Source organism: Gopherus flavomarginatus, chromosome 2, assembly GCF_025201925.1.
Source record: "Gopherus flavomarginatus isolate rGopFla2 chromosome 2, rGopFla2.mat.asm, whole genome shotgun sequence".
Taxonomy (NCBI): Eukaryota; Metazoa; Chordata; order Testudines; family Testudinidae; genus Gopherus; species Gopherus flavomarginatus.
The window spans coordinates 257,996,731-258,021,805 of record NC_066618.1 but is presented as its reverse complement, the minus strand read 5'-3'; the positions used below and the strand labels follow the sequence as shown (position 1 = coordinate 258,021,805).

General features: G+C 43.2%; 1 protein-coding gene across 3 annotated transcripts in view; it reads right to left on the bottom strand.

Annotated features, from left to right (window-relative positions):
* Positions 1-20,132: 20,132 nt before the first annotated feature.
* Positions 20,133-25,075, bottom strand: part of NDUFAF6 (NADH:ubiquinone oxidoreductase complex assembly factor 6) — a 30,482-nt gene continuing 25,539 nt past the window's right edge. For all 3 annotated transcript variants that reach the window (XM_050941185.1, XM_050941186.1, XM_050941187.1), the window contains one exon: positions 20,133-20,280. In XM_050941185.1, the coding sequence (XP_050797142.1) occupies positions 20,152-20,280 (129 nt within the window). In that variant the 3' untranslated portion in view covers positions 20,133-20,151. The remainder of the gene's footprint in view (positions 20,281-25,075) is intronic.

The window sequence follows — 25,075 nt, the reverse complement described above, 5'->3', positions numbered from 1 at the left end:
TGGACACACCAAGCTGAGCCCCCAGGCGGACTTCCTGCCTCCTGAGGCATAGTCATGGAACTTTGTAAGATAATAAGCAAGGACACAAAGTCATTTTTGCATCTGTAATGGAGACATTCACCTCTGAATGCCTCCTAATGCTACATGCGGTACTGCAAGCCTTTTTCCTCTCCTGGCACCCCCTATAGGTTGTTGACCTCATTTGGCGGGTCTTCAGTGGCTCAGGCTGAGTCACACGATCAAAATGAACCCCTTCCAGGTTTTGACATTTGTCATTTAACATTAAACACAGATGTCTTCCCCCCTAGTATCAATTAGGGATGACACAGAGTCACATCCTGTTAATGCATGTACTGCAGGAAGTATGTTGGAGAAGTCAGGAGTGAGTGTGTCACAAGTTGCATGCAGAGGTATGAAGCAATACTTGTCAGTGGTGCTGGTAATGGTGCCTGTTTCAATCCACATGGTATCTGTGCATTCCATTTTTGGAAAGTAGTGAACAGAAAGGACCAAAACAACTGTATCAGGTGACATAATTACCATGGTTCCTTTGACACCAAGAGAACCAAAAGCTATATGGGCACATACAGCATGCATAAGAATAGCCATACTGGGTCAGACCAAAGGTCCATCTAGCCCAGTATCCTGTCTTCCAACAGTGGCCAATACCAGGTGCCCCAGAGCAAATGAACAGAACAGGTAATCATCAAGTGATCCATCTCCTGTTGCCCATTCCCAACTTCTGGCAAATAGAGGCTAGGGACACCATCCCAGTGCATCCTGGCTAATAACCATTGATGGACCTATCCTCCATGAACTAATCCAGTTCTTTTTGGAACCCTGTTATAGTCTTTGCCTTCACAACATCCTCTGACAAGGAATTCCACAGGTTGACTGTGCATTGTGTGAAGAAGTACTTCTTTCTGTTTTAAATCTGCTGCCTATTAATTTAATTTGGTGACCCTTAATTCTTCTGTTATGAAGAGTAAATAACACTTCCTTATTTACTTTCTCCACACCAGTCATAATTTTATAGACCTCAATCATATCCCCCCTTAGTGGTCTCTTTTCCAAGCTGAAAAGTCCCAGTCTTATTAATCTCTACTCAATTGTCAGCCATTCCATACCCCTAATCATTTTTGTTGCTCTTTTCTGAACCTTTTCCAGTTCCAGTATATATTTTTTTAGATGGGGCAACCACATCTGCATGCAGTATTTAAGATGTGGGCGAACCAGGGATTATGTAGATGCAATATGATATTTTCTGTCTTATTATCTATCCCTTTCTTAATGATGCCCAACATTCTGTTCGCTTTTTTGACTGCTGCTGCACTTTGAGTGGATGTTTTCAGAGAACTATCCACAATGTCTCCAAGATCTTTTCCTTGAGTGGTAACAGCTAATTTAGACCCATCATTTTATATGTATAGTTGGGATTATGTTTTCAAATGTGCATTACTTTGCATTTATCAACACTGAATTTCATCTGCCATTTTGCTGCCCAGTCACCCAGTTTTGAGAGATCCTTTTGTAGCTCTTCGCAGTCTGCCTGGTACTTAACTATCTTGAGTAGTTTTGTATTATCTGTAAATTTTGCTATCTCACTGTTTACCCTTTTTCCCAGATCATTTATGAATATGTTGAATAGGACTAGGCCCAGTAAAGACCCCTGGGGGACACCACTATTTACCTTTCCCCATTATGAAAACTAACCATTTATTCCTACCCTTTGTTTCCTTTCTTTTAACCAGTTACCAATCCATAAGAGGACCTTCCCTCTTAGCCCACGACAGGTTACTTTGCTTAAGATGCATGCAGAAGAATCCTTATGTCCACTTCCTCCTGAGTATTGTACTAGTCCTGGGCTTCTTAAACACCTCTACTAGTAATGGACTTTACTTCTTCACCATTGGAAAAGCCTCCAGCATGAAGGCATGTTTGTGCTGGATGTGCTCCTACACTCTCATGCATTTTGACCCATATATTCACAGCGGAATGTTTCAAATGGCTGCTTGTTGGAGGCCATGCGTAGAGTTTTTTTCCATGGATGTACAGGATGTCCACCAATCACCTGGTATTTCTTGCATCCAACTTTAGGTCCTGTCTAGCACTGTCTTTGTGCAGTTTTCACTTAGTTATTGTTGTCATATCTGTCAAACGCTTTGATGACAGAATTAGCTTTTTCATATTCTTTTAGGACTGCCTCAAGTACTCAGCAGCCAGTTCATTGAATGCAAGGAATTTGTCTCCAGTCATCATTTGTATGACAGGCATGGCATCTCTGATGTACAATGTGGTTTCTTTGTTGCATGCTTTTAGCTCATAGATTCTTTCATCTTGAACTTCCAGCTGATGCTCTAATTCAGCTCTATCTGTTCTTTTCATTGTTCCATCACCACAGAAGAGGGACACAGGCACTGGTCCAAGTGAGTGATTAAGAACAGTTGTCATTGAAACATCATCTCTGTATCTTGCTAAGAATAGGGTTCTGCAGAAAACAATTTCTGATTGATAGCTGCTGTGATTGTCCCTCCCTTGCCAAAGTTAAATATGGTTTTATTGGCCATGTCAGTAAATGTTTTGATGCCAGATTTCTTGACTGGGCTGAAGAAGCTACGTGTCCTATCAGAATCAAGCCACCTTTCACAAATCTCTGCATTTGTTCTTCACCAATATCAGCTATTTTCAGATCTCTTGTACATCTGATGTTACATGCAGTCCAGTAGGTATCTTGATAAGCACCTCTGGATGTGATTCAGGGTCAAACAGGTTATAGAATCAGGGTTGGAAGGGACCTCAGGAGGTCATCTAGTCCAACCCCCGGCTCAAAGCAAGACCAATCCCCAGACAGATTTTTGCCCAGATCCCTAAATGGCTCCCTCAAGGATTAAACTCACAACATTGGGTTTAGCAGGGCAATGAGCTATCCCTCAGAGAACTGTTATGCTATACTGACAACAAGCAATGAGGAATCACCTCCAAAGGTAGAGGAGGAAAATCCATGTACCCACAAGGCTGAGAGGATCACGGCTACCACTTCTAGGAGGAAACATAGGGTAGTGGTTGTTGGTGACTCTCTTCTGAGGGGGACAGAGGCACCCATCTGTCGCCCTGACAAGGCATCCTGGGAGGTATGCTGCCTGCCAGAATCCCGTATCCGAGATGTTATGGAGGGATTGTTGAGGATCATCTCGTCCTCTGACTACTATCCCATGCTACTCATCCATGTGGGAACCAATGATACTGTGAGGTATGACCCTCAGCAGATCAGAAGTGACTACAGGGCTCTGGGAGTAAGGATGAGGGAATTTGGAGCATAGGTGGTGGTCTCTTCAATCCTTCCAGTGAAGGGTAGGGGCCCAGGCAGATACAGATGCATCCTGGAGGTGAATGCCTAGCTGCAAGGATGGTGTCACCAGGAGTTCTTCAGTTTCCTTGACCAAGGTCTGCTAAACAGAGATGAGGTCCACCTGTTGAGGAAGAGGAAGAGCATATTTGGATACTAACCTAGTGAGGAGGGCTTTAAACTAGGTTCAAAGGAGGCAGGTGACCAAAGTCCACAGGTAAGTCAAAAACATGGAGACCTGGGAGAAGGGTCAGAATCTGGGGGAGCATGGGCTGTTATAACAGGGATAAGGGAGAAACAAGACAGAACGGGGGCTGGAGGGGAATCATATCAGTATCTTAGATGTCTGTACACTGATGTGAGAAGTATGTGGAATAAGCAAGAACTGGAAATGCTAATAAATAAACACAACTATGACATAGTTGGCATCTGTGACAGGTTGGATCACAAAAAACCCCTTGGGAACTGCCAACTGATGTGCTGAGATTACCTCTGAGTCCGTTTTCCCTGGTAGCTTGAGACTTCAGTGCCCTGCCTGGTTTGAGCCAGACACACTAGCCTGCTGCAAACACAGACCCAGATCCCCAAAGGCTGCAGGCTTAACTGAAAACAGCTTAAGAAGAGTTCCTGTCTCCAACACTCAAATGGCCAGCTTCCAATGGTGTCCGAACCACAAATAAATCAATTTTACCCTGTATAAAGCTTATATGGGATAAACTCATAAATTGTTCACCCTCTATAACACTGAGAGAGAGAGAGAGAGAGAGATGCACAGCTGTTCACCCCCCACCTCCCCAGGTATTAATACATACTCTGGGTTAATTAATAAGTAAAAAGTGATTTTATTAAATACAAAAAGTAGGATTTAAGTGGTTCCAAGTAATAACAGACAGAACAAAGTGAATTACCAAACAAAATAAAATAAAAAATGCAAGTCTAAACCTAATACAGTAAGAAAGTGATTACAGATGAAAATCTCACTCAGAGATGTTTCAATAGGCTTCTATCACAGACTGGACACCTTCCTAGTCTAGGCCCTTTCCCCTGGTACAGTCCTTGTTTCAGCTCAGGTGGTAGCTAGGGGATTTTTCATGACTGCAGCTTCCTTTGTTCTGTTCCACCCCCTTATATATTTTTGCACAAGGCGGGAATCCTTTGTTCCTCTCTGGGTTCCCATCCCTCCTTCTAAATGGAAAAGCACCAGATTAAGTATGGATTCCAGTTCAGATTATATATCATATTTCTAGTTTCAAATACTGAAGTGTTACATTTATACAAATAGGATGACCACACTCAGTAGATTATAAGCTTTGTAATGATACCTTACAAGAGACATTTGCATGAAGCATATTCCAGTAACATTATATTCACATTCATTAGCATATTTTCATACAGTCATACAGAGTGCAATGTCACAGCATCAGAGACACTTGGTGGGATAATACGCATGACTGGAATATTGGTATAGAAGGGTATAGCTTGCTCAGGAAGGACAGGCAGGGAAAAAAGGGAGGAGATGTTGCCTTATATATTAAAAATGTATATGCTTGGACTGAGTTTGAGATGGAAATAAGTGAGAGACTTGTTGAAAGTCTCTGGGTAAGGATACAAAGGGTAAAAAATGAGGGTGACGTCATGGTAGGGGGCTATTACAGACAACCTAACCAGAAAGAAGAAGTGGATGAGGCTTTTTTTAAACAACTAAAAAAATCATCCAAGGCACAGGACTTGGTGGTGATGGGGGACTTTGACTACTCAGACACCTGTTGGTGAATATAACACAGCAGGGCACAGATTATCCAACATGCTCTTGGAATGTATTGGAGACAATTTTTTATTTCAGAAGGTGGAGAAAGTTACTAGGGGAAAGGCTGTTCTAGATTTGATTTTGACAAATAGGAAGGAACTGGTTGAGAATTTGAAAGTGCAAGGCAGCTTGGGTGAAAGTGATCATGAAATGGTTGAGTTCATGATTCTAATGAATGGTAGGAGGGAGAACAGCAATATAAAGACAATGGATTTCAAGAAAGCAGACTTTAGCGAACTCAGGGAGTAGGTAGGTAAGATCCCATTGGAAGCAAGTCCAAGGGGAAAAAGAATTGAAGATAGTTGGCAGTTTTTCAAAGAAATATTAAGGGCGCAGGAAAGATAGGAAATATGGCTTAACTAGGAGATCTTCAATGATCCAAAACTCAGAGTCCTACATGAAGTGGAAACTAAGTCAGATTACAAAGGATGACTATAAATAAATAACACAGGTATGTAGGGACAAAAAGGCACAAAACGAGATCAAACTAGCTGGAGACATAAAAGGTAACAAGAAAACATTCTACAAATAAATTAGAAGCAAGAGAAAGACCAAGGACAGGATAGGTCCGTTACTCAATGAGGGATGAAAAATAATAACAGAAAATGTGGAAATGGCAGAGGTGCTTAATGACCTCTTTGTTTCGGTTTTCACCAAGAAGGTTGGTGGCGATTGGACGTCTAACATAGTGAATGCAGTGAAAATCAGGTAGGAACAGAGGCTAAAACAGGAAAAGAACAAGTTAAAAATTATTTAGACAAGTTAGATGTTTTCAAGTCACCTGGACCTGATGAAATGCATCCTAGAATACTCAAGGAGCTGACTGAGGAGATACCTGAGCCATTAGCAATTATCTTTGAAATGTCATGGAAGACAGGGGAGATTCGAGAAGATTGGAAAAAGAGCAAATATAGTGCCAATCTATAAAAAGGGAAATAAGGACAACCCAGGGAATTACAGATCAGACAGCTTAACTTCTATACCCAGAAAGATAATGGAGCAAATAATTAAGCAATCAATTTGCAAACATCTAAAAGATACTAAGGTGATAAGTAACAGTCAGCATGGATTTGTCTGGAGCAAATTGGGTCAAACCAACCTGATAGCGTTCTTTGACAGGGTAACAAGCCTTGTGAATAGGGGAAAACAGTAGATGTGGTATATCTTGACTTTAATAAAGCTCTTGATACTGTTTCGCATGACCTTCTCATAAACAAACTAGGGAAAGGCAACCTAGATCGTGCTACTATAAGGTAGATGCATAACTGGTTGGAAAACCATTCCCAGAGATTAGTTATCAGTGGTTCATAGTCATGCTGGAAGGGCAAAACAAGTGGGACCCTGCAGGGATTGGTTCTGGGTCCAGTTCTGTTCAGTATCTTCATCAATGATTTAGATAATGGCATAGAGAGTACACTTATAAAGTCTGTGGACAATACCAACCTGGGAAGGGTTGCAAGTGCTTTGGAGGCTAGGACTGTAATTCAAAATGACCTGAACAAACTGGAGAAATGGTCTGAAGTAAATAGGATGAAATTCAATAAGGACAAATGCAAAGTTCTCCACTTAGAAAGGAGCAATCAGTTGCATATACACAAAATGGGAAATGACTACCTAGGAACAGAGGTGAAAATAAGCTGGTGTGCCGTACCGGGGCTACCCAGCTTCCCCAGGCAGCAATTTAAAGGGCCTCGGGCTCAGAGCAATGGCTGGAGCCCCACACCCCTTAAATTGCTGCCAGAGCTCTGCTACTGGAGCTCTGGGGTAGCGGCAGCAGGGCTCCAGGGGTTATTTAAAGGGCCAGGACTCCTGCTGCCTTTACTGCCCTGGGCCCTTTAAATAGCTGCCGGAGCCCTGCCGCTACCCCAAGGCGGCATGCGAGCTGATTTTCAGTGGCACTCACACTGCCCGGGTCCTGGCCACCAGTCCAGGGGGCTCTGCATTTTAATTTAATTTTAAATTAAGCTTCTTAAACATTTTAAAAACCTTATTTACTTTATATACAACAACAGTTTAGTTATATATTGTAGACTTAGAGAAAGAGACCTTCTAAAAAGGTTAAAATGTATTACTGGCACACAAAACCTTAAATTACATTGAATAAATGAAGACCCAGCACACCACTTCTGAAAGTTTGCCGACCCCGGTCTAGATAATACTTAGTCCTGCCATGAGTGCAGGGGACTGGACTAGATGACCTCTCGAGGTCCCTTCCTGTCCTATGATTCTATGATTAAATACAAAATAAAACCTTCTACCAGGCAGACTAGATCAGGGGTTCTCAAACTGGGGGTCAGGACCCCTCAGGGGGTCACAAGGTTATTACCTGGAGGGTCACAAGCTGTCAGCCTCCACCCCCAAACCCTGCTTTGCCTCCAGCATTGGTGTTAAATATATTAAAAAGTGTTTTTAATTTATGTGGGGGAAGGGTGGTCGCAGTCAGAGGCTTGCTATGTGAAAGGAGTCACCAGTATAAAAGTTTGTGAACCACTGGACTAAACGCTAGATTTTATGTACAACAGCTTACACATGGAGCAGCATTTTTGATGGGTGCCACCTGGAACTGGGATACCACTGATCCCACCTGATTCACCAGACTGGGCTTCCTTTACACTGTACTGCTATGACAGGCCCTCAAGCCCCCTCCAGCATACATACAGGTAGAGACACACCCAGGTGCAGTTACACACAGATGCTGAGATCAGCTCTGCATGGGAAGGCTCAGATAAGGCACCTCTCAGTTCCTAAACCCAAAATTATACCATCTTGTGCTGCACAGGGAACTGCACAGCATAAGCTCATGAAATTTGCCCCCATCCTCAATGTGGATGAAGATATGCAACAGCTTTCTCCCCCCAGTTATGATTTCCACACACTGGTTTTAGACAAAACAAAAACAAGGTACAAAACAGGTATAACAAGGTACAAAAACTACAAAAGATAGATTTTAAGTGATTATAAGGGATAGCAAACAGATCAAAGCAGATTACTTAGCAAATAAACAAAAAAGCAATCTACACTTAATATACAAAGACATTGGATATAAGTAGCAAATTCTCACCCGAATTGTTTTTTTAGGCAGTTAGCAGATATTCTTGAGGGCAGGGTTGCTGGACCCATTTTTATAGTGGGGGTGCTGAGAGCCATTGAACCAAAAACTGTAAATCCTATATAAAATGGAAACCACTTCAAGTCAGGGGGTGCTACAGCACTCCCCGCAGCTCTAGTTCCAGCACCTATGCTTTAGGGCAAGCTGCACTTGCTTGCAGTTTAAAACTCCAGGTATTCCTTTCACAGGCTAGAAATCTCCCTAGCCTGGGTTCAGCCCTTCTCCCCTAGTCCAGTCTTTGTTCCTTAGGTGTTTCCTGCAATTTTTTTGGGCGGGGAGTCAGTGAAGAACCACGATGATGTCAATCCCCTGCCTTAAATAGTTTTTGCATATGGTAGGAACCCTTTGTCTCCCCACTTGGTTCCCATGCCCAGTCAGTGCAAAAACACTAGTATTCCAAGATGGAGTCCAGTGGCAGGTGATTTGGTCACATACCCCTGTAGGGACACAGCAGCCATGACTCAGAGGCTGTTTGTAGGGTCCTCAGGAAGGCTCCCCGGTGGGAGATTAGCATCTTCTAAGACCTATTGTTTTCCCTAATGGCCCTTCCCAGCCAGCTATCTAGACTGATTGCATTCTGCCTAAAGGACTTTCCCCAGGTATAAACACATTTGTAATAGGTGCATAGACAATATTCCTAACTTCAAATACCAAAATGATACATGCATACAAATAGGATAATCATATTCAGTGAATCACAACCTTTTCAGTGATATCTTACATACCTATCTGGCATAAAATACATCATAGTTATGCCATAATCGTATCATCATAATATTACTATGAAGAATATGTTGCGTACTGTTACAGCATTATATTAGGAAATCACGTACACTTATATCTACTCACTATGCAGTACAAACTATGGGCATGCAATCTGCTTATGGTGCACAACATATAATGAGACAGATCTAGTGAGCAAATTTCAACCGAAAATATAGAAAATTATTAAAATTGTTTGTTAGATACTTTGATAATTCAGAATGTGCAGTGAAACATTTCATGTCAGTACATTGCAAAATGTTGATATCTGTCATTTTTGCCCCATGGTAAACATTTCTCTTCATTTCTGGAAAAACGAAACAACAGAAAAACCCCACAAAACTTGCCCATGCAAAACCAATACAAATCTTTTAATGCATTGTCATGTGGTAGCTTTGACCAATAAGATCACATTAAGGTGTTGAAATTAAATTAAACAGTAAAAAGTTATAATCATGTTGCAGTGTTTCTGACCCTGTGAAAAATATGACATTTTCTCATTTTGGGTACCATTGTTTCACCTTGCCTAGAGGCTGACCGCTCCATTTGACAGCTCCTCATCTAAATGTACATAAAATAAGCTTTCAAATTATATATGATGTGGGTGTATGTAGTGTGGGTACATTATGTTTCAAAAATATGGCCCTTTTTGGAGAATTGTCACATGCCTATAAGCATTGAAGGAGCCAGCACAGCCAAGAGTGAGAGTTATATTCTACTCCAACGTGGACATCAATAGAGTTGTTTGCCAAGTTCTAATCAATTACACCTATGCCAACCCATTGAAGGCAATGCACAGATGTAACTGAGGGCCCAATTTGAAAAGAAGAGCTCTATTATTGATGGTGTATGGAAAGAACAGAACACAGCTTGACTCGAGTTGAAATCCTGGCCCCAGTGCAATCAGTGGGAGTTTTGATGTTGATTTCAATGGAGCCAGAATTTCACCCTCTGAGCCCAGGACTAGTTAGAAAAGAATGTTTTTACAGGTAAACTGACCACAGAATCACAGAATCATAGAATATCAGGGTTGGAAGGGACCTCAGGAGCTCATCTAGTCCAACCCCCTGCTCAAATCAGGACTAGTCCGCAACTAAATCATCCCAGCCAAGGCTTTGTCGAGCCTGATCTTAAAAACCTCTAAGGAAGGAGATTCCACCACCTCCCTAGGTAACCCATTCCAGTGCTTCGCCACCCCTTTAGTGAAAAAGTTATTACTAATATCCAACATAACCTGCCCCACTGCAACTTGAGACCATTACTCCTTGTTCTGTCATCTGGTAACACTGAGAACAGTCTAGATCCATCCTCTTTGGAGCCCCCTTTCAGGTAGTTGAAAGCAACTATCAAATCCCCCCTCATTCTTCTCTTCTGCAGACTAAACAATCCCAGTTGCCTGAGTCTCTTCTCATAAGTCATGTGCTCCAGCCTCCTAATAATTTTTGTTGCCCTCCGCTGGACTCCCTCCAATTTTTCCACATCCTTCTTTATAGTGTTGGGCCCAAAACTGGACACAGTACTCCACATGAGGGCTCACCAGTGCCGAACAGAGGGGAATGATCACGTCCCTCAATCTGCTGGCAATGCTCCTACTTATACAGCCCAAAATGCTGTTAGCACACTGTTGACTCATATCCAGCTTCTCAACCACTGTAACCCCTATGTCCTTTTCTGCAGAACTGCTGCCCAGCCACTTGGTCCCTATTCTGGAGCAGTGCATGGGATTCTTCCATCATAAGTGCAGGACTCTGCACTTGTCCTTGTTGAACCTCATCAGATTTCTTTCGGCCCAATCCTCTAATTTGTCTAGGTCCCTCTGTATCCTATTCCTACCCTCCAGCATATCTACCACTCCTCTCAGTTTAGTGTCATCTGCATATTTGCTATGGAAATCATTGAGACAAGCATGGAGCCCCACAATGCCATTTTTATAGAGTCACTTTAGAGTAGAACTGCAATTTAACATACATAGAATAGATCAGTTATGGTGTTTACATGTGATACTGATATGAGTAAAAGGCAGTCTACAGAAAATTTACTTATATCTTAAAAGACTGTTACTGTTACTTTACATTAAAAAACAAAATAGTTAAAATCAAGTACACCCTGTGTGTTTTTACCCTATAGTATACAGATTTCACAGGGGAAACCAGGGGTCCTGACCCAAAAGGGAGCTGCAGGGGGGGGGCACAAGGTTATTTTATGGAGGTAACAATATTGCCACCCTTACTTCTGTGCTGCCTTCAGAGACGGTTGGAGAGTGGTGGCTGTTAGCCAGGTGCCAAGCTCTGAAGGCAGAGCCCCGCCAGTAGCAGTGCAGAAGTAAAGCTGGCAATACCATACCATGCCACGCTTACTTCTGTGCGGCTGCCTTCAGAGCTGTGGGGCCAGAGAGTGGCGCCCCTGACTGAGAGCCCAGCTCTGCAGGCAGCAGCACAGAAGTAAGGATGGCAATACCATCCCATGCCATCCTTATTCCTGTGCTGCTGCTGGCAGCAGCTCTGCCTTCAGAGCTGAGCTCCTGGCCAGCAGCTGCTGCTCTCCAGCTGCCCAGCTTTGAAGGCAGGGATGCTGCCAGCAGTAGCACAGAAGTAAGGGTAGTGGTACTGCAACCCTTCCTATAATAACCTTGTGACCATCCCATAATTTTTTGGGTCAGGATCCCTATAATTACAAACATTGTGAAATTTCACATTTAAAAAGCTGAAATACCGGATTTTACAATTTTTAAAATCCTATGACTGTGAAATTGACTAAAAGGGACCGTGAATTTGGTGGGGCCCTACCTAGAAGAAATCAGGCCAATTTATCTTTGTATAAATCATAAACTGAAGTTAGGAATTCCACTCATAGGTTATCTTGTTCAGAGTTATAGACTTGATAGGAAAAATTCTGCTCTGCAATGAACAAAAATTCTAACTGTAGTGTGCATAATCTAACTAAATATAAAGGAATGTATTGGCTGCTATCTTTGGGGTGCATTCTCTGCACATTTTATTGCTCCTACCTGTAGGAAGAGACAAACAAAGCATGCTTATCGTGGATGGTATGCTGTGTTTGTATCTTTTCCTTTGCCTAAACAGTAGAAACAGCATCTGATTACTGTTGATTATTGGATGGCAAGAAAAGACCACTGCAGGTCTTCGGTCCTTCAGAAATGTCTACACTGGAACTGGAAGGTGAAAATTCCAACTCAAGGAGATGTACGTTCTGATGGGATTGTCCTGGAGGTGGCTAGCCCTTCCCAATGCATGTGCCACTGTGACCACACTTCTGTTTTTAGAGTGCTAGCTCATGTATGTCTCTTTGTGCTGGAATTTACACCAGCTCTCATGCAGACGTACCCTTACTGAAAGCGCCTTTTTCAATAGGAATAGGTAGTTGAGAAGATTTCTCCTGCAGTGGTTGCCAGCACTGCAAGGATCTGAAATGGATTTCCCACACAAGAGAGTACAAAGCGCACTTGTGAAATGTTCCCATCTGGTTCCTAAGTGCCATGTTTAAACTGAGGCAGGAGAGATACTAATCTGTTTTACAATCTCAAATCCTACTCCCCTTCTCTTCATTTCTGTTTGAGGAGCAAACTTTCTTTGGAAAGAAAATTTACACTCGAGCAGCAGTCCAGTGAATTCTGATGTTAGGAGCACTATCTGCCACAGAACTTAAACCCATAAACCACAGCACAATTTGAACTAGTCTGTGGGATCAGGAGCAAATTATAAGTTTTTGAAAAAAAACATGCCCAGGTTGAGCTATTAAATATTACTGTGTAATGTAATGGTTAAAGATGCAATCTAGTGTCAAGGATTGAAGCCAGTTGCTCCGATTTTAGATCATCTATCTTTAAAATGTTAGAAAATATATTATTTAAAATAGGCTTTTAAATTAAGGTTCATGTAAATGGGGGAATTTCACACCTGTTTCTCTACCATTCAGTCTGTATTGCAAGCATAACAGTACTACATTCATAGAGCTATCTTTGCAACTCAAAGGGATTCAGACTTAGCTTACCTTGTTTTTACCTGACTAAATGAGGATTTTCTTGGACCTTTTTTAAATTCTATGGAAGTAGGAGACTAATAATACTGGGAGTTTATAACCAGGCATAGCGCAGGTAGCTCCTCTACCAGCTTTCCTAATGCAGCTCAAACCTGACCTGAACAGCCTATCTATATTAACCATTATAATCATCAGTTCTTCTGTCAATCATGGTAAATTGGCTAGTGGACAATATTTTATAGAGACATAATAGATTAAGCCACTGAGCTGATTTTACTTTTATAAACAAACCAAGATTTAAACTACAGTCACCAGCTATGAAGTCTACTGCACATGTATTGTGGCTCCCTTTTATTTTTCAGTGAATGTTTAAAACACAGCAAAGCTAAATCTTGCAAAATGCTTTGGATCAGAATTTCAAATCAGCAAGTACTTCTATTGTTCCTGCAGCGTTTCTGTGTACATCCATGACAATCAGTAACACTAATCTAATCTATCATGGTATTTATAAGGTGTCTTTTACTTTAGTATCTAAGTACCAATATCTGATCTTAAAAACTGGATTTGTACATGCAAATTGGCATTTAGGCACTTATCTGATTTTCACTTGCAAATGCAAGATTTGCAGGCACAACAGGTCTGTATGCAGTTTCTGTAGCCACACCTCAGTCACCCTGCCTCTGAAAATCTGGCCTAATGAGTCTCTTGCACTCACATATTTCCCCTCCCTTCTACTCATCTCTAGTGCATATAGCTAGACTTATTCTATATCTACATAGCTATATCTTGCATTTTCAGAGAAAATCAGATAAGTACCTAAGTGCCAGTTTACATGTACAAATCCAGTTTTTTATTAGTATTTGTGTTTAGCTACCACTGTAAAAGACACCTTATAAATACCATAGATATTGGTATCAATCTGGGCCTTTTAGGGTAGGTCTACTGTGCAGCTAGGAGGTGCAACTCCCAGTGCAGATAGCTCAGCTTGGGCTAGTGGATTAAAATTAGCAGTGGGATATTGTGGCTCTGGCAGTAGCTCAGCCGGACACTTGAGCTCAGACCCAGGGGATCAGGTGGGCTTGGACTTGAGTGTGTCCTAAGCTGCCACCAGTGCCGCAATGTCCACACAGCTATTTTTAGCACACAAGCTAGAGCTAAGCTAGCATAACTCGTCTACTTGTGCTGGGAATCACACCTCCTAGCTGCAATATAGACATATCCTTAATTGACTTATATTATATATAATCCTCAATATTGAACACTGTCATTTATAGACATCATGGATGTATATCAAGTTGAAAACAGCATTGGGATGTCTGTATAATAGATTTGCTTACTAAAGAAAGTCCAGTGTTTATTCCTGTCTGGTTCTGATTCTAGGAAAACATTGTGGGTTGGCATGTTTAGTAAAAGAGATCCTGAGACTCATTATAGGTTGCCAGTGAATCTGAAGATTAAGAGGGCAGACTGATTCATTGGGTACTTAAGGAAAAATTATGATATTTGGGTTCAGGTTGACGAGCTATGACTGAACTAATTTTAAAAAAGGACAAATCAGTTAGCACTAAATTAAAGAAAAATGTCCTCATTTGTCACATTCTGCCTACATACAGTTTAAAATGAGCAATGGATTGTGCACCATGTCAAGGAAAGGATTTCTATTTCTAGGCAAATCCCAGCCATGTGCGTGGGTTGTTGAGAATTAGATAAAAAAAAAAAAAAAAAAAAAGTCTACCAATTAACAGTCCCGTCTCTTTTGATCTGGCCCACAGTTCATAGCAGGCGTAAATGGGCCGTGTACTCAAAGTAATGCATACAGGACTGAGTAATCCTTAGCTGCAGACTGCAGTAAGTGGGTTGTAGATGCTTCCTGAACTCTACAGCAGGCATATAGAACAAGAGATATATCCCACTACTCTTCATATGTGGAATTTGGAAGCTAGTGAATCCCTAGTTGCATGAATCTGCTAGCTATGCTCCCGCCACTTCCTCTGGCCTGCTCACAATGCTCGACCTTTCACTGCTACACAGACTTATGGCAGAAGTCACCTGGTAGAGTGGGCAAAAAGGGGTTCAAGACTCCCACTTACAGGCTTTCAGTCTCTGACCCCTGGAGCAGAAATTCAGCTCTCTCTTGCATTTCAGATTTTATGCAAATACAGAATGGCCCAGAGAATATGGAATATAACAACTGAAATATAAGACCAGACCAACTGTCCACTGAGTTTAGCATCCTGTCCCTAACAGTAATAAGTACAATATGTTTTAGAGGAGAATGTAAGAGATCAAGCACAGGCATTAATAATCTGTCCTTAAGGGAAGTTTCTTCCTAGCCCCAGGCAAGTAGGTCCTCCCATCTTATACCCTAAAGCATGAAGGTTAATCTCCTTTCTTATTATTCTGTTTAATGTAACTGTGGGTATTAGTCATAATTGCTTAGGGGCCTACACTATTAACTTCAATGGGATCTCAGGATACTTAAGGGCCACAGAACTTATCTTCTAAAAATAAATCAGTAGTTTACAGCAAAGGCTCACAGCCCCTCAAATAAAGATGGAAACATATCAGGTGAGAAAAGGGAGGTAAATCCTTGGAAAATATGCAATAGGAAAAAATGGAGCTCTTCATGGTAGGGACACTTATATGGATATAACATCCACAATTACTATAGTTCAGGTTTAAAATGGTTTTGAAGGAATCCAACACAAGTCAACCTCACAGCAGTGAACATTAGGAAGAAATTTTCCCTATTGGCAGATTATGCCAAAGTTACCTCCTGCAGGGCTTCTTGCACCTTCTTCTGTCCTTAGGTCTGCCACACTCATGCTCTCAGACAGCAAGGAATATGAGGTGGTGGTAAATTGTACCCTTTGAAGAGCTGCTGGAAATCTCTCCCTAGCTGAAGCAAGAGGGGAGGCATGTGGGGAGCTGTGACTGAGTTACAATGGCTCCCAGGGTTCCTGGATTAGCATAGCCGCATTCCACCTTCTGTGCAAGGCTTACTGCAAAAGGCACAATCTAGCTCTAAACAGTCCCCAGCACAGTGGTATTACTATTGTAAACTGCAGTTGTTTTGCAAAACTAGTGGACAAAATTGCTCCTCCCTTCTAAAATAAGAGTATGAGCAGAATGGATCTCATAATTCCCTCCAGAAGGCAGTCCTTGCTGAAGTAATTGACTCTAAAGGCCACTGAAAGTGCTTTTAGTATTTTGAGGTAGACCATAACCCTTTCATATTGTTTTCTTGAGACATTAGAAGGTAAAGGATAGTATTGTGGTTAAAATATAGGACAGAACCTCGTCTTTGTTACAGTAGACTTCTGATGTAACCTTAGGCAAATCACTCAGCTCTTCATGGTTTGGTTGTCGCATCTGTACAATGAATATGAACAACTATCTCCTACAACTGTTGTGAGAATTTATTAGCAATAATTAAGATCCTTAGATGGAAGTGACAGGGTCGGTCTCCGCACTACTCTGTGTTGAATTCAACTGCTGGGTACCTAAGGTATGTTTACACTGCAATATAAACCCTCAAGTTAGCAGAACTCAAGTTAGAAGACTATGGTTCATTAACCTAGGGCTTCAGTGTCTACACTCATTTGTAACCCCAGGTTAGGAACTGTTGAAGCTTGGGTTCCAACCTGGAGCTTAGTGGATGATACCAACCTGGGATGGGTTACAAGTGCTTTGAAGGATAGGATTAAAATTCAAAATAATCTGGACAAACTGGAGAAATGGATGATATTTAATAAGGACAAATGTAGTAAATTGGATGATATTTAATAAGGACAAATGCAAAATACTCCACTTAGGAAGGAACAACCAGTTATTTCCCATTTTGTATGTGTGTAACTGCCTAGGAAGGAGTACTGCAGAAAGGGAGCACAAGCTAAATATGAGTCAGTGTAACACTGTTGCACCAAAAAAAAAAGAAAGAAAGAAAATGAAACATTGTTCTGGGATGTATTAGGAGTGTTGTAAGCATGACATGAGAAGTAATTTTTCCACTCTAATCCATGCAGGTATGGCCTCAACTGAAGTATTTTGTCCAGTTTTGGGTGCCACATTTCAGGAAAGATGTGGACAATTTGGAGAAAGGTCAGAAGAGCAACAAAAATGATTAAAGATCTAGAAAACATGACCTATGAGGAAAGATTAAACAAAAATAGGTTTGTTTAGTCTGGAGAAGAGAAGATTGAGGAGAGATGCAACAGTTTTCAAGTACATAAAAAGATTGTTACAAGGAAGAGGGTGAAAAAATGTTCTCCTTAACCTCTGAGGATAGGACAAGAAGCAATGGGTTTAAATTGCAGCCAAGGTGGTCCAGGTTGGACATTAGGAAAAACTTCCTGTCAGGGTGGTTAAACACTGGAACAAATGGCCTAGGGAGGTTGTGGAAATGCCATCTTTAGAGTTTTTTAAGAACAGGTTAGAGATACATCTGTCAGGAATGGTCTAATTATTACATTATCCTGCCTTGAGCACAAGGGACTGGACTAGATGATCTGTTGAGATCCCTTCCAGTCCTATGATTCTATGACTGGACCCTCTGAGAATAAATTATATGACCAGATTAATTTTTGCAGCCATTGAAACAAAGACGTGCAACCTATTGCTTTTGTACCATTCACTTCCACAATCAAAACAGAATTTGAGCAACCAGATCAGTCATTTTATACTAACAAGTTAACAGGCAATGGAGGAGTTTTTCAAAGGCACTAATGGCAGTTATCACTATGTGTACCTTTGAAAATGTCCCCTAATTAGTCTACTGAAGTACCAACACCAAATCAGCTGGTTGTTCATATATCTCATGAAGTGCACAAATATGAGAAAATATTTAAGTGAGAGATCCAGAATATAACTAAAAATAGAAAGAGACTAATCCCACGAATGTGGGATTAATTTAAATTATATAAAGAAAAATTTATTTTCAGTCACCAATTCTGATGGCCATCATTACAAGCAATAAACGATAGGATTATATGGTGGGGCATTGGCAAATTAAGATCCGTACTGAGGTTGAGAGGTACTTAAATTATTTTAGGGCATATTCTCAATTCCATGCACACACATCATTCCTAAAACCAGAGTTATGCATGCATATGAAAGGGGAAAATGGTCTCCTAAAGGGTATACAGGAGAGAAAATAAATTGTATGGTTAAAAAAAGCCTACTGCCATTTGTGATTCAGCCTGTTGCTTTATTCTCTAAGGTCACCATAAACACTCATGTGACCATACAGAGCAGTGACTGATTTATTTATTCCATACCCTTTTTACTAATTCACTTACAAGCTTTCTCTACTAGTATGCTAGTCATTCACTATATCACATGGTTACTAACATTAGCACAGATTAGCCCTTCAATTGATTCTTCTGTATCTATGGCAGTCAACTCTCCTCAGATCCAGCACTGAAGCAAGGCATTGCTCTGCTTCCATGTCGGGAGTTCAGAGTTTTAACAACTTATATGTTGGCTATACTGCAGAGGTTTTCCTGTCTTCTCGCACTCGGCACTAAGTTACTGTATCAGCTTCCTGCTGCATTTCAACTTTCCAAAGAGACTCCTTGTAATGAAAGACAGATAGGGCTGCCTCTATTGCCCTGACTCAGCCTGCTAGGAAGATGGTTGTGGACAAATTGCAGGATAAGCCAGTTGTAATGCTTTATATAAAAAAACAGAACAAAATCAGAGAAAAATGTGTTGCTGGCCTGTTAGTAGCACATTAGGGAGCACTGTGGTGGCAACAGTAACTATTTTTTTAAGCAGACCCTTTTGGCAGATTCAAAAACAGCAATGATGAGCTAGTTGACTGAAGAGATGGTGATCACAATACTGAACCTTTAAGATTTCCTGACTTCTAGTCCTGGGCGGAAGAATCCAGTGCATTCATACATGACAGCATAATGCCCAAGATGCCTTTTTACTTTCATGCCGACTTTGCTTACTGCATTTGTAACAACACAGAATACAGAGTCAAGAGAAAGTCCTGAAAGAAACAGCTTCAAATTGAAATTTCTTATTCAGAAATAGTGAACTGCAAGATTGATAAATACTTGTAGCATTGAAAATATAATCAAGGTAAGAAGCACAGCTTTCGTCTTTCATTCAATGGAATTGTTTTTAAATGTTTAATATTGGATTCCCCAAGTTTCCTCCATAGTAACAGTCCTGTGACAGAAAAAGCTAAGGCTCATGCTCTCAGAAATTCATTATGTAGCACTGTGCAATCAAAAACCATAGGATCTTGTTATGCAACCAAGCATCTGGGGAGATTAAACCTGATTTAAAAAAAAAAAAGAAAAAGAAAAAAAACCTCTAAATGCAAAATATCTATGTAGCAGGAAAAGGATGACAGCAAAGGAAACTACAGGATTTGTGCAACAAACAAAAATGGACATTAGGAAGCACAATTTTATGAAAGAAAACAAATATCAGAAATACTGAGCATTTAGGTTGTTATCTTTAGAGATGCTGAGCACCTACCAATTCCCATTGAAATATGGAGGAACTCCATCGAGAGTTGGAAGTGTGAACATCCAGCATATCTCAGAAGCAGGTTTCTGCCCATGTGGGGACTGACGAGCAAGGACTTGGGGACAAGATGAAGGCATCAAGAAAGATTTCAGTGATGGTGCCGTCAAACCAATGACATACACAAGAAATGTTGCTTTGTGTAATGTGTAATTTGTAAAATACTAAATAATGTTGCTTAGCTGAATACGAGAGTATAGACTGTAAGCTCTTTTGCACAGGAATCGTGTCTTCTTTTATGTCAGGAAAGCATTTAGCAGATAGTGTAATAATATTAATGGAGGATTATCTAAAGTATTATTTACTTGAAGCCAAATTTTAAGTGTGGTTATTACAAAAAAATGACAACAAGAGTAACCTTAGAACAGTTCATATCTATGTGTCTGCCAAATCACATCTGCCTAATTTACTGACAAGAACAAGCTTTTCTTATGATCAGTAAGCTAACAGCTACAGGTCATGCTCACATGTTACTTCCAATTAAGAATAGTTCACAGAATGCATTACAAAATTGCTTATTTAACAAAAATTTCTATAAAATTATCAGTTAAAAAAAGCAATACTCAGTCTGACATGTTAAGTCTATTTTTAATATTTTTTTTTCCAGGATCTAATATATAAATACAATGGTAGTAACGTACTCTTCTTATGTAAGCTTGGATGGAATATGTTGAAATCTACTTTCTGTATTTTATATAAATAATCCTCTAAAGCAACCTAGAAAAGAAAAAAAAAAGGTTTAGTATGTATAACGTACACAAATAGCCAACAGATACAAACAGCAGTATATGAAATATTATTTTATAAACATCTAAACCATTCTTGACAGTCTATGAATACATGGAAAACCTTTTGAGAAACTGTGCCCTTAAAAAATAGAAAATAAAACTATTGGTCAGTTAGACACCTCAATCTATATTTAGGCACCTAATTAGGTGGCATAATTTTCAGATGTATTAAGCACCCCGGACTCCCACTGAAATAAAAAAAAACTATTACTAATTAACAATTAATTTGGTGCATTACCATTTATAAAAGGACAGTTACCTGTTCCCTAACTGGCGTTCTTCAAGATGTGTTGCTCATGTCTATTCCACAGTAGGTGTGTGTGCTCGCCATGTGCACCAGTGCCGGAAGTTTTTCCCTTAACAGTACCCGTAGGGGGAGCGCTGCTGTGACCCCTGGAACAGCGCATCTATAGCACACTATAAGCGGAGCTGCGAGCTCTCCCCACCCTCAGTTCCTTCTTGCCAGACCAACTCCAACAGAGGGGAAAGAGGGCAGGATGTGGAATAGACATGAGCAACACATGTCGAAGAATGCCAGTTACGGAACAGGTAACTGTCCTTTCTTCTTCAAGTGCTTGCTCATGTGTATTCCACAGTAAGTGACTGCAAGCTATGTCTGATGGAGGTGGGTAGGAGTTCACAGATTCCCTGGCTGAAGCACAGCTCTATCGAAAACAGAATCATCTCTGGAGTGGGAGACACAGTGCGACATGAACGTGTATAATGAGGACCAGGTAGCAGCTCTACAGATGTCCTGGATAGGGACATGGGCCACAAAGGCCGCCACTGAGGGCTGAGCCCTTGTCGAGTAAGCCCTTACGATAGATGGTGCGGGAACCCTTGCCAGGTCATAGCATGTGTGGATGCACTGTGTAATCCACCGGGAAAACCTCTGGGTGAAGATCGATTGACCCATCATGCGCTCGACTGAAGCAATGAAGAGTTGCAAAGAGCTGCGGAACGGCTTAGTCCAATCCAGATAAAAAGTCAGTGCTCTGCACACATCGAGCGTATGGAGGCAACATTCCTCATTAAGAGGCATGAGGTGTGGGGCAGAGAATAGGCAGGAAGATGCCCTGGCCCATGTGAAAAGCAGAGATCACCTTGGGGAGGAATGCCGGGTGTGGGCAGAGCTGAACCTTGTCCTTGTGAAAGACTGTGTAAGACGGGGTCGCAGGTCAGGGCCCTGAGCTACAAGACCTGCCAGGCTGACGTGATGGCCACGAGGAAGGCTACCTTCCATGAAAAGTGAGACTATGAGCATGTGGCCAGGGGTTTGAACGGGGGCCCTGTGAGGCAGGAAAACACCAAAATTTAGATTCCACTGAGGGACAGGGGTTCTAGCATAAGGAAACGACAAGTCTAGCCCTTTGAGGAAATGTCCGGTCATGGTATGGGAGAAAATTGAGCAGCCCTGGACCGGCGGCTGGAAAGCCGAAATAGCCGCAGGTGCACCCTGACGGAGGAAGGGACCAGGCCTTCAGTTCCAAGGTGAAGAAGGTACTCCAGGATAAGTTGGAGCAGGGCAGACATTGGGGAAGTACCCCACCTACCTGGAGAACCTGAACCATTTCGCCAGGTAGGCTCGGTGCATGGATGGCTTCCTACTTTCAAGGACGACACGCCTGACCCCTTCCGAACACCTTCTCTCCTTCGCATCTAGCCATTGATCAGCCACGCTGTCAAATGGAGGGTGGCCAGATTGGAGTGGAGGAGGCGGCCCTGGTCCTGGGAGAGTAGGTCTGGGTGGAGCAGCAACGGCTGCGAAGAAGCCACGAGCAAGCCCAGGAGGGTCCCATACCAATGTTGCTGGGACCAAGCTGGCGCGATTAGGAGGATGCGCACCTTGTCCATTTTCACTTTCTCCAGGACCTTGCCAATGAGGGGAAATGGGGGAAAGGCATAAAGGAGTTAACCCGACCGTGACAGGAGGAAGGCATCTGAGATCGCGTTCCTCCCCACCCCACATCTGGAACAGAACCTGTGGCAACAGTGGTTCTGTCAGGTCACAAACAGGCCTACTTGGGGAGTGCTCCATGCTCAGAAGAGCTGGTGAATGATTTCTAAGTGGAGTGATCACTTGTGTTGGGAGTAGAAAACCCTGCTCAAGTGATCGGCCTGTGTGTTGTTGACGCCTGGCAGGTGGAAAGCTTTCATGGAGATGTCGTGGGCTATACAGAACTCCCAGAGGTTGAGGGCTTCCCGGCAGAGGGCCGAGGACCTCGTCCCACCTTGCCTGTTGATGTAAAACATTGCGGCAGTGTTGTCTGTGAGAACTCTGACCACCTTGCCGCGCAGCTGTGAGCTGAATGCCACACAGGCTAAGCGTATCGCCCTGAGATCTCTGACGTTTATGTGAAGGGACAGCTCCGCAGTGACCACATCCCTTGGGTCTGTGAGTTCCCTATGTGGGCCCCCCAGCCCAGGTCCGATGCATCAGACACTAGGTCTAGAGACGGAGTCGGGTCCCGGAAGGGAATTCCCTGGAGCATATTGGCCGGGCAGGACCACCATTGTAGCGTGGCAATCACCCGTGCCGGTACCGAGAGGACCTTGTCCAGTTTGTCCCGGGCCTGGGAGAACTCTGAGGCCAACCAGAGTTGGAGGGGCCTCATCCAAAGCCTGGCATGGCAGACCACGTACATGTACGCTGCCATGTGGCCCAGGAGCTGTAGGCATGCCCTGGCCGCGGTGATGGGGAACTCCATGATCAAGGCTATAAGCCCCTTCAGGGTCTGGAACCTGTCAAGGGGAAGGGAGGCTGTGGCCTTGGAGGCATCCAGGAGAGCGCCTATGAATTCTATGTGCTGCACCAGAACCAATGTCGACTTGGCCTCATTTACTAGGAGGCCTAGGTTGGCACACGTAGCCAAGAGTAGGTCCACGTGGTTCTGTACCTGGGACTGCGAGCTGCCCTTGAGCAGCCAGTTGTCGAGGTAGGGGAATATCTGTACCCATGGCATCTGAGATAGGCTGCCACTACAGCCATACACTTTGTGAATATCCTGGGTGCGGTGGATAGGCCAAACGAGAGGACTATAAATTGGTAGTGGTCCTGTCCCACTAGGAGGCGTTTGTGCCCCTCAAATATATGGGCATGGAAGTATGCGTCCTGAAGGTCCAGGGCCGCATACCAATCGCCAGGGTCCAGAGCAGGTATGACACATGCCAGAGAGACCATGTGGAACTGGCATTTTGCCATGAACCGATTGAGGTCCCACAGATCCAGGATGGTCCTGAGCCCCCCTTTTTGCCTTTGGGATCAGGAAGTAACGGGAGTAAAACCCTTTCTCCCGGAACTCCCCCGGAACCTTCTCCATAGCTCCCAAGTTGAGGAGCCGACCCACTTCCTGCTGTAGCAGGGATAGATGCGACAGGTCCCCCCGCCGTCCGAGGGAGGGAGGTGGGGGGGCAGGGGTGAGACAAATTGTAGCGTGTAACCCTGGGAAATGGTGTTGAGGACCCATTGGTCCGATGTTATTCGGGACCATTCTGTAAGAAACGTACACAAGCGGTTGCTGAAGGCAAACTTTATTGGTAGAAGGGTCCTCTCGGGGGTCACCGGGGTACCCTCTTGCAACCAGTCAAAACTGTCTCTTGCCCTGCTGTTTGCCCCTGGAGGGCCCAGGCTGCGGGGCAGAGCGAGACTGCCTCTGAGGTCACCTCTTTTGGGTCTTGGATCTCTTGTAGGCAGGCTTATATCTTGGCTGAGGCACAGGGATGGAGGCTTGCGTCTTAGGCTTTTCCTTGGACGGGACGAAGAGCCTGAGGGTCGCGAGTCCTTCATGCCATGGAGCCTCATGTCTGTCTGTTCTGTGAACAGGTCCTTGCCATCAAAGAGAAGATCCTGCATCACAGACTGCACTTCCACGAAGATCTCAGACAGCAGTAGCCATGATGCCTTGTGCACAGACACAGCCAAGGTTATGGACTAAGCAGCCGTTGTCAACTACATCCCATGCCGACTGCAGAGCAGCCTTTGCGGCGGTGGCACCCTCCTCCACCAGCACCTTAAAATCCTTCCTTTCACGCTCCAGAAGGGAGGGCTCGAATTTCAGCAGTGACCTCCACAAGTTAAACTCCATATCGACTGAGGAGGGCCTGGTGGCTGGCCACCGGAGCTGAAAGCTGGCCGACAAATCTTCCTGACAAACGAGTCCAGTCTTTTAGAGTCTTTATTTTTGGGTGTGGGTCCTGGTTGACCCTGTCTTTCCCTATGATTTATGGACTCCACCACTAGGGAGTTGGGGGTCAGATGGGTATAAAGGTATTTGTGCCCTTTTACAATATTGGGGCCAGGGAGGCCAGTGTTCGCCGGAGGGCGCTGGAGATGTTAGCCACCCCTTCGTGCAGCAGGAGGGCCACTCTGCCCGGTACTGAGGACAAGAGCACGTTGAACAGGGAGTCCAAGGGTCCCTCCATCTCCTCAGCTTGGGTTGGAGACTGGATGCAACTCGCTTTAGTAGCTCCTGATGAGCCCTGAAATCCTTCTGCAGTGCGGAGGGGGGTAGGGCTGCAATTTTATCATCCGGTGCAGGGGAGTGGGCCGGTACGGGGCTCTGCATGTCAGCTGGTGCCACGGGATCCACCCCTTGGTTGGACTCCTCATGCAGTGCCGGGGATCCATGACCCACCGATCTATCCCTCGGGGGTCTGGATAGTGCGGCTGAAGGAGCCTGCGATGCCCCTGCTATTGACCGAGGGCCTTGCTGGGTGTGCATGGG